General features: G+C 44.5%; 1 protein-coding gene across 7 annotated transcripts in view; it reads right to left on the reverse strand.

Moving 5' to 3' along the window:
* The window catches only part of lrrfip1b (leucine rich repeat (in FLII) interacting protein 1b), a 22,326-nt gene extending 9,979 nt beyond the window's left edge, over positions 1 to 12,347 (reverse strand). Inside the window, exons 1-10 of one of the 7 annotated variants that reach the window (XM_038723701.1) lie at positions 11,601 to 12,347; positions 9,538 to 9,624; positions 7,446 to 7,463; positions 7,182 to 7,229; positions 3,823 to 3,867; positions 3,324 to 3,374; positions 1,343 to 1,420; positions 722 to 757; positions 484 to 609; positions 230 to 400 (exon numbers count right to left, since the gene is read on the reverse strand). In XM_038723701.1, coding sequence (XP_038579629.1) covers positions 230 to 400; positions 484 to 609; positions 722 to 757; positions 1,343 to 1,420; positions 3,324 to 3,374; positions 3,823 to 3,867; positions 7,182 to 7,229; positions 7,446 to 7,463; positions 9,538 to 9,624; positions 11,601 to 11,690 — 750 coding nt within the window. In that variant the 5' untranslated portion in view covers positions 11,691 to 12,347. Of the gene's footprint in view, positions 1 to 229; positions 401 to 483; positions 610 to 721; positions 758 to 1,342; positions 1,421 to 3,323; positions 3,375 to 3,822; positions 3,868 to 7,181; positions 7,230 to 7,445; positions 7,464 to 8,333; positions 8,514 to 9,537; positions 9,625 to 11,600 lie in introns of those variants that run through there. The other 6 variants (XM_038723775.1, XM_038723841.1, XM_038723885.1 and 3 more) reach the window with 6 other exon arrangements.
* Between the last annotated feature and the right edge of the window lie 2,009 nt (positions 12,348 to 14,356).

Raw genomic sequence — 14,356 nt, forward strand, 5'->3', positions numbered from 1 at the left:
ATAAAATTATTTTCCAGGTGTTTTCCATGACTGGAAAATTGGTCAAATGTGTTCCAGGTTTTCCAGGACGAGTGGGAACCCTTTTTATACGTTTCTCAGCTGTACTCAACTATAGTTAACAAAATAAAGTCACAATATTTCAAAAATAAAGCACAGATTTTACTCTCGAGCTTAAATTCTCAGAATATTCTGAAAGTAAACCCATAAGGGCCCCTGTGTGGCCCCTGACCTTGGTCCTGTCGTCGCACTGCCGCCGTGACTCCCACAGCAGCTCCTCCATGTCGCTCAGCTCCTCCCTCAGCGTCTCCACCTGATACATCAGAGTGGACTTCTCGTTGTGGAGCTGGGCGTTAGAAACCATCGCTTTCCGGTACTTCTCCTCCGACTCGGCCAGAGAGTCCTGAGCACATCACATCACATCACCCTCTGCACCGTCTCCGCTAAAGCATTCACTTAGATCTGAACACTAAAACCATAGACCACCTTCATGTCTCTGATTGACGCCTCCGTTTCCACGGAGAACGACGTGTCGCAGCTTCCTCGGCGGGACGAGGCTCCGCCCAGAGAGGCGAGCGTGGCGGCGGAGAGCGTGGAAGCCGTCCTGGAGCCCTGAGGAAGAGGAGGACAGGCTTCATCACCGCTACGTGAAATCTGAATGAACTCGTTAACTGGGTCACTTTTTTTCTCCATCTTTGAACATTTCTGTAAAATAAAAACTTACTTTATCCAGGAAGTCTCTGTCCGGTCTCTCCTCCACCTGAACACACAAACACAAACTTTACTGATCCATCGCACTGGTTACTGCTGCGTAACCATGGTGACACTGTGTATTTAAACTGGTTTAAATGAACTTTATCGACAGGAGCTGCACGTGGACAACATGGCCACCAGGGGAGCCAGACTCCAGAGACCTGTTTCTCTTGGGTTAATGCACGACGACGCTTCCTTTGTAAACCAGCAGGCTGGACCCGGAGCGACGGCTAAAACTAAACTAAAGGCCCCGGGAAGCACGTGGCGGACTTTGAGTTTGACTACGGAGGTGCTGGACCCAGTCTGGGAGGTCCTGGATCCTGTTCACTCAGTAAATCTGGTTACTGCTGTGATGTCCTTTACATCCCTGACCTGTGAGGTGGGCAGGAACTTTATAATAAATACATTTTACATCACTGGGGTAAGTCTGGGGCCCTTTGGGGTCAGGAGCCGATAAAGGTTTGGGATCCCTTCCTCTAGACTGACATGGTGACTGTGAGGAGGTACGGACTAGTGGTGAGGAGAGTGAAAGCAGAGAACCAGAAGAGAGAGGGGGAGACGGTCAGACAGAGACCCAGAGAAGAGAGCTCACCACTGGGCTCGCACGAGCTGAACTGGCCCTGGAGGAGGCTCGAGAGCTGGAGCCCAGAAACCCACTGTAGTCTGAAGGCTGTGGGGGGTAAGAAAGGAGAGAGAGGGGAGGGAAGACAGAAACAGAAAACAGTTCATCAGGATGTTAGTTAGTCGTCTGTACGGTGGCTGAAAAGGTCAAACCCACCGCAGCGTTCAGAAAACACAGACTGGTGAGGTCCCTGCAGTGCGTTGTGGTTCCTGGAGCTGGTAGATGAAGCCAGGGGCCTCTGGCAGATCAGTGTCTGACAGATTTTACCTGACCGCCTCCAGCCCGCGCTGTGTTTTCTTAAGCTGCGGTGTGTTTCACGCACGCTCTTTCATTCAGAGCGGAGAGGAGCTCCGACAGGCCGGACTCAAGGCGGCCGGCCAATCAGAGCTTCCGTCGCTGCTCTCCAACACAAACGTTTCAGTGACGGAGATCCACAGTCTGCCGCACCTCACCACATCCACCTGCTGCCTGATCTACTGACAGCCAACAGGAAGTGATGTCAGAGAGCGACCCTGCAGCTGAGAGAGCGAGGGGCTTCACTAAACATTAAACAGACACTTTAGGCTCCAGTGGAACAGAGTTTAACAGCTGCTGTTTCATTTCACATCTTCAGAATCAGGCCTGACAGCCGGACAGGAAATACGTGCTGGTTGTTTCACCCGCTGATACCTGCTGATACCCGCTGATACCCGCTGATACCTGCTGATACCCGCTGATACCTGCTGATACCCGCTGATACCCGCTGATACCTGCTGATACCCGCTGCAGTAAGAAAGTCTGGTTTCATGACAACTTCCCCTGGTGTTTGTTTTGCTGACCGACAGCAGAATCATGTGACGTCCAGCTGTTATTGATTATTGATCATTGATCAGGTGCAGTCTGATGACCGCGTGTTTACTTGTTGACCCGTCTGCCTTCAGCTCAGGAAGCTACTTCCTGTCCGGTTTAAAGCTGCTGCAGCAACATTTCTGTCTGTAAACACAATCCAGTGAACTCCTGAACCCCGTCCTGAGTTAATGACCCCGTCCTGAGTTATTGACCCCGTCCTGACTTATAGGCCCCGTCCTGACTTATAGGCCCCGTCCTGACTTATTGGAGCCCGTCCTGACTTATTGGAGCCCGTCCTGACTTATTGGAGCCCGTCCTGACTTATTGGAGCCCGTCCTGACTTATTGGAGCCCGTCCTGACTTATAGGCCCCGTCCTGAGTTATTGACCCCGTCCTGACTTATAGGCCCCGTCCTGACTTATTGGAGCCCGTCCTGACTTATTGGAGCCTGTCCTGACTTATAGGCCCCGTCCTGACTTATAGGCCCCGTCCTGAGTTATTGACCCCGTCCTGACTTATAGGCCCCGTCCTGACTTATAGGCCCCGTCCTGAGTTATTGACCCCGTCCTGACTTATAGGCCCCGTCCTGAGTTATTGACCCCGTCCTGACTTATGGAGCCCGTCCTGACTTATTGGAGCCCGTCCTGAGTTATAGGACCCGTCCTGAGTTATTGACCCCGTCCTGAGTTATTGACCCCGTCCTGACTTATAGGCCCCGTCCTGACTTATAGGCCCCGTCCTGAGTTATTGACCCCGTCCTGACTTATAGGACCCGTCCTGACTTATTGGAGCCCGTCCTGACTTATTGGAGCCCGTCCTGACTTATAGGCCCCGTCCTGAGTTATTGACCCCGTCCTGACTTATAGGCCCCGTCCTGACTTATAAGCCCCGTCCTGAGTTATAGGCCCCGTCCTGAGTTATTGACCCCGTCCTGACTTATAGGCCCCGTCCTGACTTATTGGAGCCCGTCCTGACTTATTGGAGCCCGTCCTGACTTATAGGCCCCGTCCTGAGTTATTGACCCCGTCCTGACTCGCCGGCCCCGTCCTGACTCGCCGGCCCCGTCCTGACTCACCAGGTGAAGGTCAGACTCTCCCTGTGTGTGTTGCTGAGTGAGACTCACCCTGAAGCTGCCGCGACTCCCCACAGACATCCTCTCTTCGTCGTCGGACATCTGAAACACACAAACAGGAGTTTAACATGCAGACAGCAGATTCCCCTGTCTGGACCTGGTCCAGGTCCTGAACCAGGTCCTGGTCAGGAGGCTTCTGGTTTGGTTTAAATCTCTGACAGTTTCATGTTTTAGCCTCCTGCTCAGAGGAACTGATTCAGTTTCCTGCCACACTAAGTGGATCGGATCGGTCCGTCAGCAGGTTCAGACTACACCTGGTTAAAGGGTTCAGTGTCTGATATCTGCTTTTTAATTGGTTAAAGCACGATGGAATACATTTTGAACGCTGCATTATAATGAAGCACAGCGAGCTCCTCCAGTTCAGCAGGGGACGCTCAGGTTTGACTCCTGAGACTCTTTAATCAGTTCATTTAGCTCTTAATGTAAAACTGGGAGAGGCAGAACAGGAAGGGTGGAGGAACTACAGACAGACGGAGGAAGAGATACAGACCGAGGCGTGTCTCCGTGAGTGGCGAGAATACCGCTCACTGTCCTCCTGAAAGGCCACGAAGAAGAAAGACAACAGACCAGTTAAAGAGCTGAAACAGCAGAAGAAGAAGAGTTGCCCTGATCTCAGCAACATGCCCTGGGCTCCGTCTGATAGGCAGCAGCAGCACATGATCAGATCAAAATAAAAGTACTTGTTGTGAAACGTCACAGTTTGGTTGTGTTTAGGCACCAAAGGCAGGAAAGATCATGTTTGGGTTCAAATTATGACGTTCAAACATCAGTTAACTTACAGAAGCTGTGTGACCAATGTAACCTGAATAAAAACATCCCATATGTGACGACCAACCATGTGCTGCTGATGCCTGACAGACAGAGCCAAGGGACCCTGAGGGGAAACACTGCATGCAAACCATGCAGGTCATGTGATCAATTAAACTTCAATTTGCAATCAAATCAAACCTCAGGTGAGAAATAGTAAAACAATTAAATTAAATAAAAACTGAATAAAATAATCTAATGAATAAATTAATAAATAATGATAAAATAAAATTTAATTTGAATAATTCAATTATGAAAATAAATAAAAATATAAATTAAATCAAATAAATAATAAAAACTGAATTTATAAACAAAGAATTAAACAATAACCAAATAAAAAACCTCTGAATCTGAAGGAAATAATAATAATATGTAAATACATGCTGAGTTCACACGGCGTGAAGCTGAGCTACGGCGTGCAGACACACACACGGCGTGCAGCAAACAGCAAAGGATCATGGGACGAGAGCTGGAGGCAGATAATCTGGATTAGTGTTAATCTGTGCGAGTCTGTCTGAGCGCGTGCAGAACAAACACATCAGCACTGATACACAACAACAACAAACAGCAGCTACTTCCTGTTGACAACATGAAAACCAGACCGGGTCAGACCGGGTCAGACCTCCAGCTGTTAGAGGATCAGCTGAGTCTCTGTGTGTTGTGGTTTTATACATGACCAATCATCAGATCTGCAGCGTCAGAGTGATGTCACTTCCTGTTTGTTTAGAGGTCAATGATGTTCACAGCTGGTCAGATACGAGGTTTTCATGAGTCAGACAGCAGCACATACAGAGTCCTGCAGAGTCCTAATGAGCCCTGCAGAGTCCCAAAGAGTCCAAAACAGTCCTACAGAGTCATTTAGAGTCCTACAGAGTCCTGCAGAGTCCTAATGAGCCCTGCAGAGTCCCAAAGACTCCAAAACAGTCCTACAGAGTCATTTAGAGTCCTACAGAGTCCTGCAGAGTCCTAATGAGCCCTGCAGAGTCCAAAACAGTCCTACAGAGTCATTTAGAGTCCTGCAGAGTCCCAAAGAGTCCAAAACAGTCCTACAGAGTCATTTAGAGTCCTACAGAGTCCTGCAGAGTCCTAATGAGCCCTGCAGAGTCCCAAAGAGTCCAAAACAGTCCTACAGAGTCATTTAGAGTCCTACAGAGTCCTACAGAGTCATTTAGAGTCATTTAGAGTCCTACAGAGTCATTTAGAGTCCTACAGAGTCCTGCAGAGTCCTAATGAGCCCTGCAGAGTCCCAAAGAGTCCAAAACAGTCCTACAGAGTCATTTAGAGTCCTACAGAGTCCTACAGAGTCCTACAGTCATTTAAAGGTCTTCCAGAGTCATTTAGAGACCTACAGAGGCCTACAGAGCCCTACAGAGTCCCACAGAGTCCTACAGAGTCATTTAGAGCCCTACTGTGTCATTTAGAGCCCTACTGAGTCCTACAGAGTCATTTAGAGCCCTACTGAGTCATTTAGAGCCCTACTGAGTCCTACAGAGTCATTTAGAGCCATTTAGAGTCATTTAGAGCCCTACTGAGTCCTACAGAGTCATTTAGAGCCATTTAGAGCCCTACAGAGTCATTTAGAGTCCTACAGAGTCATTTAGATTCCTACAGAGTCCTACAGTCATTTAAAGGTCTTCCAGAGTCATTTAGAGCCCTACAGAGGCATTTAGAGCCATTTAGAGCCCTACAGAGTCATTTAGAGTCCTACAGAGCCCTACAGTCATTTAAAGGTCTTCCAGAGTCATTTAGAGACCTACAGAGGCCTACAGAGGCCTACAGTCATTTAAAGGTCTTCCAGAGTCATTTAGAGACCTACAGAGGCATTTAGAGCCATTTAGAGCCCTACAGAGTCATTTAGAGTCCTACAGAGTCATTTAGAGACCTACAGAGTCATTTAGAGTCCTACAGAGCCCTACAGTCATTTAAAGGTCTTCCAGAGTCATTTAGAGACCTACAGAGGCCTACAGTCATTTAAAGGTCTTCCAGAGTCATTTAGAGACCTACAGAGGCATTTAGAGCCATTTAGAGCCCTACAGAGTCATTTAGAGTCCTACAGAGTCATTTAGAGACCTACAGAGGCATTTAGAGCCATTTAGAGCCCTACAGAGTCATTTAGAGTCCTACAGAGTCATTTAGAGACCTACAGAGTCATTTAGAGACCTACAGAGGCATTTAGAGCCATTTAGAGCCCTACAGAGTCATTTAGAGCCCTACAGAGTCATTTAGAGTCCTACAGAGTCATTTAGATTCCTACAGAGTCCTACAGTCATTTAAAGGTCTTCCAGAGTCATTTAGAGACCTACAGAGGCATTTAGAGCCATTTAGAGCCCTACAGAGTCATTTAGAGCCCTACAGAGCCCTACAGTCATTTAAAGGTCTTCCAGAGTCATTTAGAGACCTACAGAGGCCTACAGAGGCCTACAGAGCCCTACAGAGGCCTACAGAGTCCCACAGAGTCCTACAGAGTCATTTAAAGGTCTTCCAGAGTCATTTAGAGACCTACAGAGGCCTACAGAGGCCTACAGAGTCCTACAGAGTCATTTAGAGCCATTTAGAGCCCTACAGAGTCCTACAGAGTCCTACAGAGTCATTTAGAGCCCTACAGAGTCCTACAGAGTCATTTAAAGTCCTACAGAGGCCCACAGAGCCCTACAGAGTCATTTAGAGACCTACAGAGGCCTAAAGAGTCGTACAGAGGCCTACAGAGTCCTACAGAGGCCTATAGAGCACTACAGAGTCATTTAGAGTCATTTAGAGTCCCACAGAGTCCTACAGTCATTTAAAGGTCTTCCAGAGTCATTTAGAGACCTACAGAGGCCTACAGAGTCCTACAGAGGCCCACAGAGTCCTACAGAGTCCTACAGAGGCCCACAGAGGCCCACAGAGTCCTACAGAGTCCTACAGAGTACTACAGAGGCCCACAGAGTCCTACAGAGTCCTACAGAGTCCTACAGAGGCCCACAGAGGCCCACAGAGGCCCACAGAGTCCTACAGAGTACTACAGAGTCCTACAGAGGCCCACAGAGGCGTACAGAGCCCTACCATCCACTGTTCAATGTGACCCCACTTATTATCCAGACCATAATACTTCTGCAGGAGGACGGGGAGAGGAAGAAGAGGAGAAACATGTTAGAACAAGAAGACAAAATAAAACTTCAGGTTTCAGATTTAAAGAGAAAAACAGGCGTATTTGTTTTAAACCTCTTGGCGCGGCAGGCGGGCGGGGCTTTAGCCCAGAAAGGTGAGTCGTCCCCACCCGGCCGGCGCTCCCAGAGGAGTAAAACAAACAGAAGGAGTTAGTCGTACCTTGTGGCTGTGAAAGAGCTACAGCAGGAGGGAGGAGACACAAGAGGAGAGAGCGGAGGTTAGAGAGCAGAGGTCAGAGGTCACGGCCGGTCCTGCTCTGCACCACAGAGTACACACAGAGTCTCTGCAGCGACGCCGTCACTTCTGTTTTACTCCCACAGAAAAACCTCCAGGCACATTTCAGCTGAACTGAAAACATCTCACAGAAGGTCGAGGGAAACAAACGTTCTCCTCAGAAAGTTTTAAACACTTTCACCAGAAATCAAAGCTCTGATTGGCTGGCGGTCGGAGCGCGCTGATGTGATGTGTTTCGTTTCAGTCTAAAAATGTCGTATCGATCAGAATCAAGTCAGGTTGAACAAACAGTTGAAGCCAAACAGTGGATCAATAAACAAACCTGATGATACGCAGTAAATATAAACCGGCTGTATTGAACCAGGACGTGACACTGAGAGTCAGCAGCACAGGAGACAACAACACAGTCAAATCCGTTTCCTCAAAGAAAGCTGGACGGCCTCGTTTACGGTCACGACGCCGCTCTGTCGATGGACGGCGAGCACGAACACAGATTTTCCTCGTCACAGAGCTGAGAGGTTGACGCCTTGCTGATCCACTAAATAACATTACATGTTTAAATGCATTAAAGTGATAGTCGTGATGTTCTCCTTGGATCTTACAACATAAACCTAAATTAAATCACCCGCTGACTTTCTGCTTCTGGCCGTAACACGAACACGGACGTGTTTTAAAGACACATTTTAAACGTGCGTCTTCCTCTGACGACACATTGATTTCATTTCCTGGTAAATTAATTTGTGTAGCAACAAAAAGAAAAGCTGGGAGCGTGCGTTGGTCAGAGACAAGTGAAGAAACGAGGAAGTTACTCACCAGAGGTCCAGACGCCGCTGAAGCTGCTGACTGACTGCTGACTGCAGCTCTTTGTTTCCACACTAACAGTTTGACCTTCGACCCCAGACTCTCTGTCTCTGCGGGGCCACGGCAGGTAAACGCACCCGGAGCCGAGCCGCCTTCACTTTTAAATGCCTTTGAGATAAGCCGTGATTCAGAGCCTCTAATTCATTCAAGTTTATTGACTTCTGTTGACCTGCGTCTTCTCCAGCAGCCAGCAGGGGGCGACTCCACTAAAAGAAGTGTGATTGTATAGAAGTCTGTGAGAAAATGTTTCTACTTGTCAGCTGATTTATTCCCTCAGTAAACACTTTCCTGATGAGTTTCTGGTCTCAGTCTCTAGTTTCAAGTCTTCTTCAACACAGCATGATGTTCATTTAGTAAATTATGGTCCCATTTAGAGGAACAGAGACCCGAGTTCTTTTCTATGTACATCAGTTTCTCTCCCCCCCTCAGTGCTTCATTAATAATTTTCACTGAATGTGTTTTAGCTGCAGCTCCGAACACAAACAGCCCTGAAAATATAAATATAAACATACCGAGCGGAACATTAAGTGCTGATTCATTCGTGTTTGAATTAAACTAAATCAAATGTTTATTGAACCTTTGTTAGTGGAAATTATATCGCGATCATTATCGTTTTATTGCCCCGCCCTACTTTTAACCATCCGGAGTCGACTGGTCATTTTTCTGTTAAATACGCTTTGTTGCTAGCCGCAATTAGCATCTGAGCTAATATCACAGTTAGCAAACCAAGCTAGCTAGCTCCAAATATGGTCACATCTGGTTCCAAAAAAACAAGATGGCGACGGCCAAAATGCCAAACCGGAGGTCCCCGAACCGTCGGGTGACGTCACGTCGGCTGCGCCCACTTCTGTGACTGTTTTATTTAAACAGACTTGAACGCAGCTTCATCTCTTATCTGCATCATGTGACGCTCTCATTTCTCTGCGTCGTTTCGTATCCAGGTAACAAGACCTCCGACACTTCAGCTGACAGAAACTTTGGCTAATTTTTTATTACAACACTTTCTGTCTTTGTTTGCGAATCAACAGCCAATCAGAGGATTCTCGTCGTCTCCTAGCAACGACGACACGACAAACCCCTGTGGACCAATCAGGTGGCAGGATGTGATGCGTGCGCTGACTTGTGTGAAGGGATTTCAGAATAAAAGCCCGCTCACCTCTTTCTGCTGCCGCTCCAGCTCCTTCATCCTGATCTCTCGAGCTTCCGCTCTCGCCGCGCGCTTCGCCGCCAGCCTGGCCTCCGCCTGAGCCGCAACGAGATGGAAGCATTTTAAACAACATCAAAATAAAACTGCATTGATCTCAACGCCACGGTGAAAACAATAAATCCCATCATCTGAACATCACAGAGAAGAACGATGGTTCAGGGTTAATTACTTAATGTTCAAAATGTAATCTGATTACCTCGATTACTTAATGACCGTTTTGTTTTCAGTTCTCTGACCAGCTGGAAATGTGCTCAACTTTTAAAGGTTTCTTTATCTGATTGTTACTAAGGTAACCGTGGGGAAATATGGGATTGAAAACTGAAATGACATTTTCGTCTCTGAATTTACTCAGATTACTTTTGACTTTGCTTCCTGGCGAAACGAGTTTCGACATGTTCATAATTTTGGCGTCTCCGCCCGTCTGTCTGCAGGAGGAATGTGGAGCGTCCACCTGTCCTCACAGCAGGAGACACGCCCTCCATCACCGTGACAACGACACACCTGCTCTGCGTGCAGAGTACAGACGGGTTGTGATGCGGGTAACGGCCGTTTGTGGTGAAACTTCATTTAAAACCAGAGCTGACGAGACGATCTGTGTCGTGTTGTGACAGCTGAGATGCAGATTAATGTTTGTGCTGCTGCAGAGGATTACAGGATGGAGGTCACCCCCCCCACCAGACAGCGTTTACAGGCTCGTGCGCAGCCGTCCTGCATCATCAGTGCGACTGATTGATCAGGAATGTGTGTGATTGGACAGACAGGTGTGTGCGTGTCTGAATGCGGCTGAACCGGTTTCCTGTTTGTTTACCTGCTCTGTGACTCACAGGCAAAACAGTCAGCTGCTCTCAGATCAGCTGATCGCACCCGGAGGACAATAAACCATCACCTCCTCCTCACCGATCAATACAGCTCCTTTAATTACTCGGCATCAGAAAGCTGCTGCTGCGACACTAAGCCCCCACTTCCTGCCTGTGCTTCACAATAAAAGCACTGTGAGACAAACAGCTGGATGATCTTCATCATGAGCGTGTTGTTAATTAAACTTCCAGCTTCTCAGACGATCTTCTATCTTCTTTTCCATGTTTTAACATCCGAATGAACTGAAACACCTTAAAGACGTGAACTGGAGCTGTTTTCAGAGCAATCAGTCAGCGATCAACAGGAACAATCATTGTGAGATGAGGGGTGAATATTACTCAGTTATTAATATGACCTGATCACCTGGACGACCTCTGATCAGTTTATTCTGCTACAAACTGAGCCGCTGATTCAGAATTCATTGATTATCGATCGAGAAATAAAACAATCAATGAACGGATTCAGCTTCCAACAAAGAATCAAACATCTTCAAGGAGAAGCCTTGAACCCCAGAACACAAACAACCACCACAGAAGAAGAAGAGGAACCAGAGGCTTCCTGCGTTGCTCAGTTTCCACATTCCAGCTTCAGTATGTAGGACAAACTCGGCCGAACATAAAGGAGCTTTGTCACAACAATAGAGACACAGAGATTATCAGTGTGAAACCAACTGTGGCCACAGACACAGCACGTGCTTATGATTCTAGTTATTAATTAGATTTTACATCTGTAATCTATATAATATCAATTGTATAGGTCAAAATAAATACAAGGAAAATAAAAAACTATTAAATATAAAAATAATTAATTAACAAAATAATTAAATCCAACATAAAGAGTCACATTAACAGCCAGAAATGTTTTAGTTGGTTTAATTTACTCTGTGACAGACTGGTACCTTTAAAATAGATTTATTTAATGTGTAATGTCATTGTACTTGTCTTTTTCTATTTTTATTTTATTATTTATTCTTATTAATTCATAGCTTTTAACTATTAATTTAAATTGCCCCAGGTGTTTCCGGTCTCCAGCACCGCTTCAGGGTCACTTAGTGATCCCGCAGAGACCCGCAGAGACCCGCAGAGGGACTCAGTTCACTGCTGTAACATTAAACCAATCCTCGTATCAATACCAGTATCGATAAGCAGCCTCACCTCCCGGGCGACCTGGTTGAGGGCATCGTCCTCTGCTGTCAGCCGCTCCCGGTTCGGGATCCTCTTCCTGCCCGGTCCCTGGGTTCCCATGGTTCAGGAGGGTTTTACCGGGAGCCGAATTATCCACAAAGGTCTCCTGTAGTCTGGGGCATCCGGTCCCGGGACTCTGAAGCAGGAAAATACTAAATAAAGGTGTTTGAGGTTAGAAACCTGCGTTTCTCTGATGCTGTTCGGCGGTCACCTTCCCTCGGCTCGGGATCCTTAAGTCTCCATCATTCGGGAGGTTTTAACCGGGGGCCGAATTATCCACAAAGGTCCCCTCCTGTCCAAAATCACCGTACCCGGTTTTCAGAAGTGGTGAAATACTAAATAAAGCAGTTTGAGGTTAAAATGTGTGTTTTCTGAAGCTCCTGGCGGTCATAAGATGCCCGGAGCGGCTGCGGGCCGAGCTGCTTTAGCTAGCTAACGTTAGCCAGCTCCCAACCGGAACACCGGAAAGGCAACCGCATTAACGACCACCGGCTGCTGCTGCTGGGGCTGCCTGCCGCCTGCGGTGAGAAGACACCGGGCACCGCCGTGTCGGTGAAACGGGGCCGGTGGACGCGTTAATCCGCCGCGAAGACCCGCGGCTTGTGAGGAAGGGGGCGGGTTCTGTTTCCTCCGGGCCCGTGAAGTAAACAGGGCGTCAGGTGAGCCGCAGGTGGGCTGGGACCGGTCCGTGAACGCACCCTGACACGACAGTCCGCAGTGTGACACAGAGGAGGCAGGAAGCTCTTATTGTGGAGGGGCGGACCCTGTCAAGCTGCGCACTTTCAGATACCACCGGAAGTGGTGTTTTTCAATTTAAAGGCTTCCAGATATAATATTTTATTTTTCAGATTCTTCTTGTTCTTATATATGTTAAAATATTCATGTGATTAGAATTTCATAATTAGGGAAAGAATCATGTCATGTCTTAAAATCACATATTTACTTATTATTTTATTTCTATAAATGAAAATGTATTCAAATAAATTAAAATACCTTTTCTTAAAAAGTAAACAGATTTCATAATATATTACTATTTGTATGTTTGGTTCTTTAAATTAAAAGTTAAACAAGTTGTTAGAAATAATGGCATTTCAATAGTGTTTATTATTTTTTATAAATTAATTTAATATATATTACAAAATTACAATGAAAACATAAATAAACCGGTCATTAAAATGCATAAAATACAAAAGTCAAAATGATAAAATAAGTTATACTATTAAATGTTATTACATATAAATAATAATAATATAACAAATATATGATCATAATTAAAAATATTTAAAAGTACATTTCAAAATATTTAAAAAACAATTGTTCCCAACCTTTATTATAACATCTATTATTGTAATATCAAATTCACTTAAGCACAAAACCATCACAAATAACAGAAGTTTTGTTTTTGGTAGAGTATTAGTATTAGTACTTGTGCCAAGTAACAGAAGGGAATAAGAATCATTTTTTTCACCATAAATAAACAAATTGTTGATTAAATTTATTATAAAAAATTCTGAGGCTTCATATTGTACTGTAGCGTCGTCTTTTCATTTTCAATTAAATTTAAATACTAATATTTAATAATGCAAAACATTTTATATACTGTATATCATCAGTGCTTTAATTGTGAAAGTTTCCACCGGAAGTTATTTCTTTACAGTTTGATTTCACTTCCCAAACTTGGTTTGGTCTTTTTACTGCAGAACATCTCATCTATCAGTTTGCCTGAATACTACTTCTGGTGTCACGTTTCAAAATAAAAGGACCAGCTTGGATCCTGCTTTTTTTCTGAAGGCAGAATCAATGACTCATCATCAGAGAGCTGATAATATAGTTTATTGATCAGAAAGCCAGACACTGACACACAGATCAACACTTGATCAATACAGTATTTTCTATATATCTATAATCAATAAAACAAACAAACTAAACATTTTAATCTTCTCAACATTTTGTAAACCTACGGAAGCTCAATTTTGCCATGATTAAATCAATTTAAAAATTAAAATCCTAAAAGTATCTTATGGCTCAATTTTTAATGATATTTTAAAAAGCAAAAATGATAAAACTGACTCATAATTTTGATTTATTTTCAGAATTTAAAATTACAGTTGGCAAAATAAAGATTTATCTGTTTATTCATTTTTAATGAAATTTTTTTTTTCAAATAATTTCAGTTGTAAAACAATGCATTTGATATTTTTTTGAGGATATTTAACTAACTAAAAATGTAACTGTAAATCCTAAATTGATTTTTAATAATTTTTCACTTCAGTGATAACATTGAAAAAGGAAATTATGATATTTTTATTTCAGAACACAAAATATTTCTATCATTTTTTAAAATATATAATGTTTTTTTAATTTGTACATATATTTGCCTTTATATTTTGTCTAAATACAATATAAACTGTAATTTGTAAATCCTTACTCAAATGTATTTGGGATTATGTTTCAGTGTCTTAGTAGTAAAGTACAAACTAAAATAAAAATTATGAATTCTTTGGTTGGTCTTTTACTTACAGTAACTAGTTGTAGAACGTTTCTATTACAAGATCAAAGCTTTCCTGTTTTATCAATTTAAAGGCAAATGTAAAGCTGAAAAAGCAAAAGGTTGAGAATTTAATCAGCATTTTCAGCGTTTTTCTAACTTTTATTTTTCATCACGTCTTTTGTTCTGAATTTAATAAATTAATACATTTTTACATATATTTAACTTTAATTAAGAA

The sequence above is a fragment of the Micropterus salmoides genome, unplaced genomic scaffold, assembly GCF_014851395.1.
Source record: "Micropterus salmoides isolate LMB-PRFRI ecotype aquatic unplaced genomic scaffold, ASM1485139v1 Ms_hic_scaffold_1, whole genome shotgun sequence".
Lineage (NCBI taxonomy): Eukaryota > Metazoa > Chordata > Actinopteri > Centrarchiformes > Centrarchidae > Micropterus > Micropterus salmoides.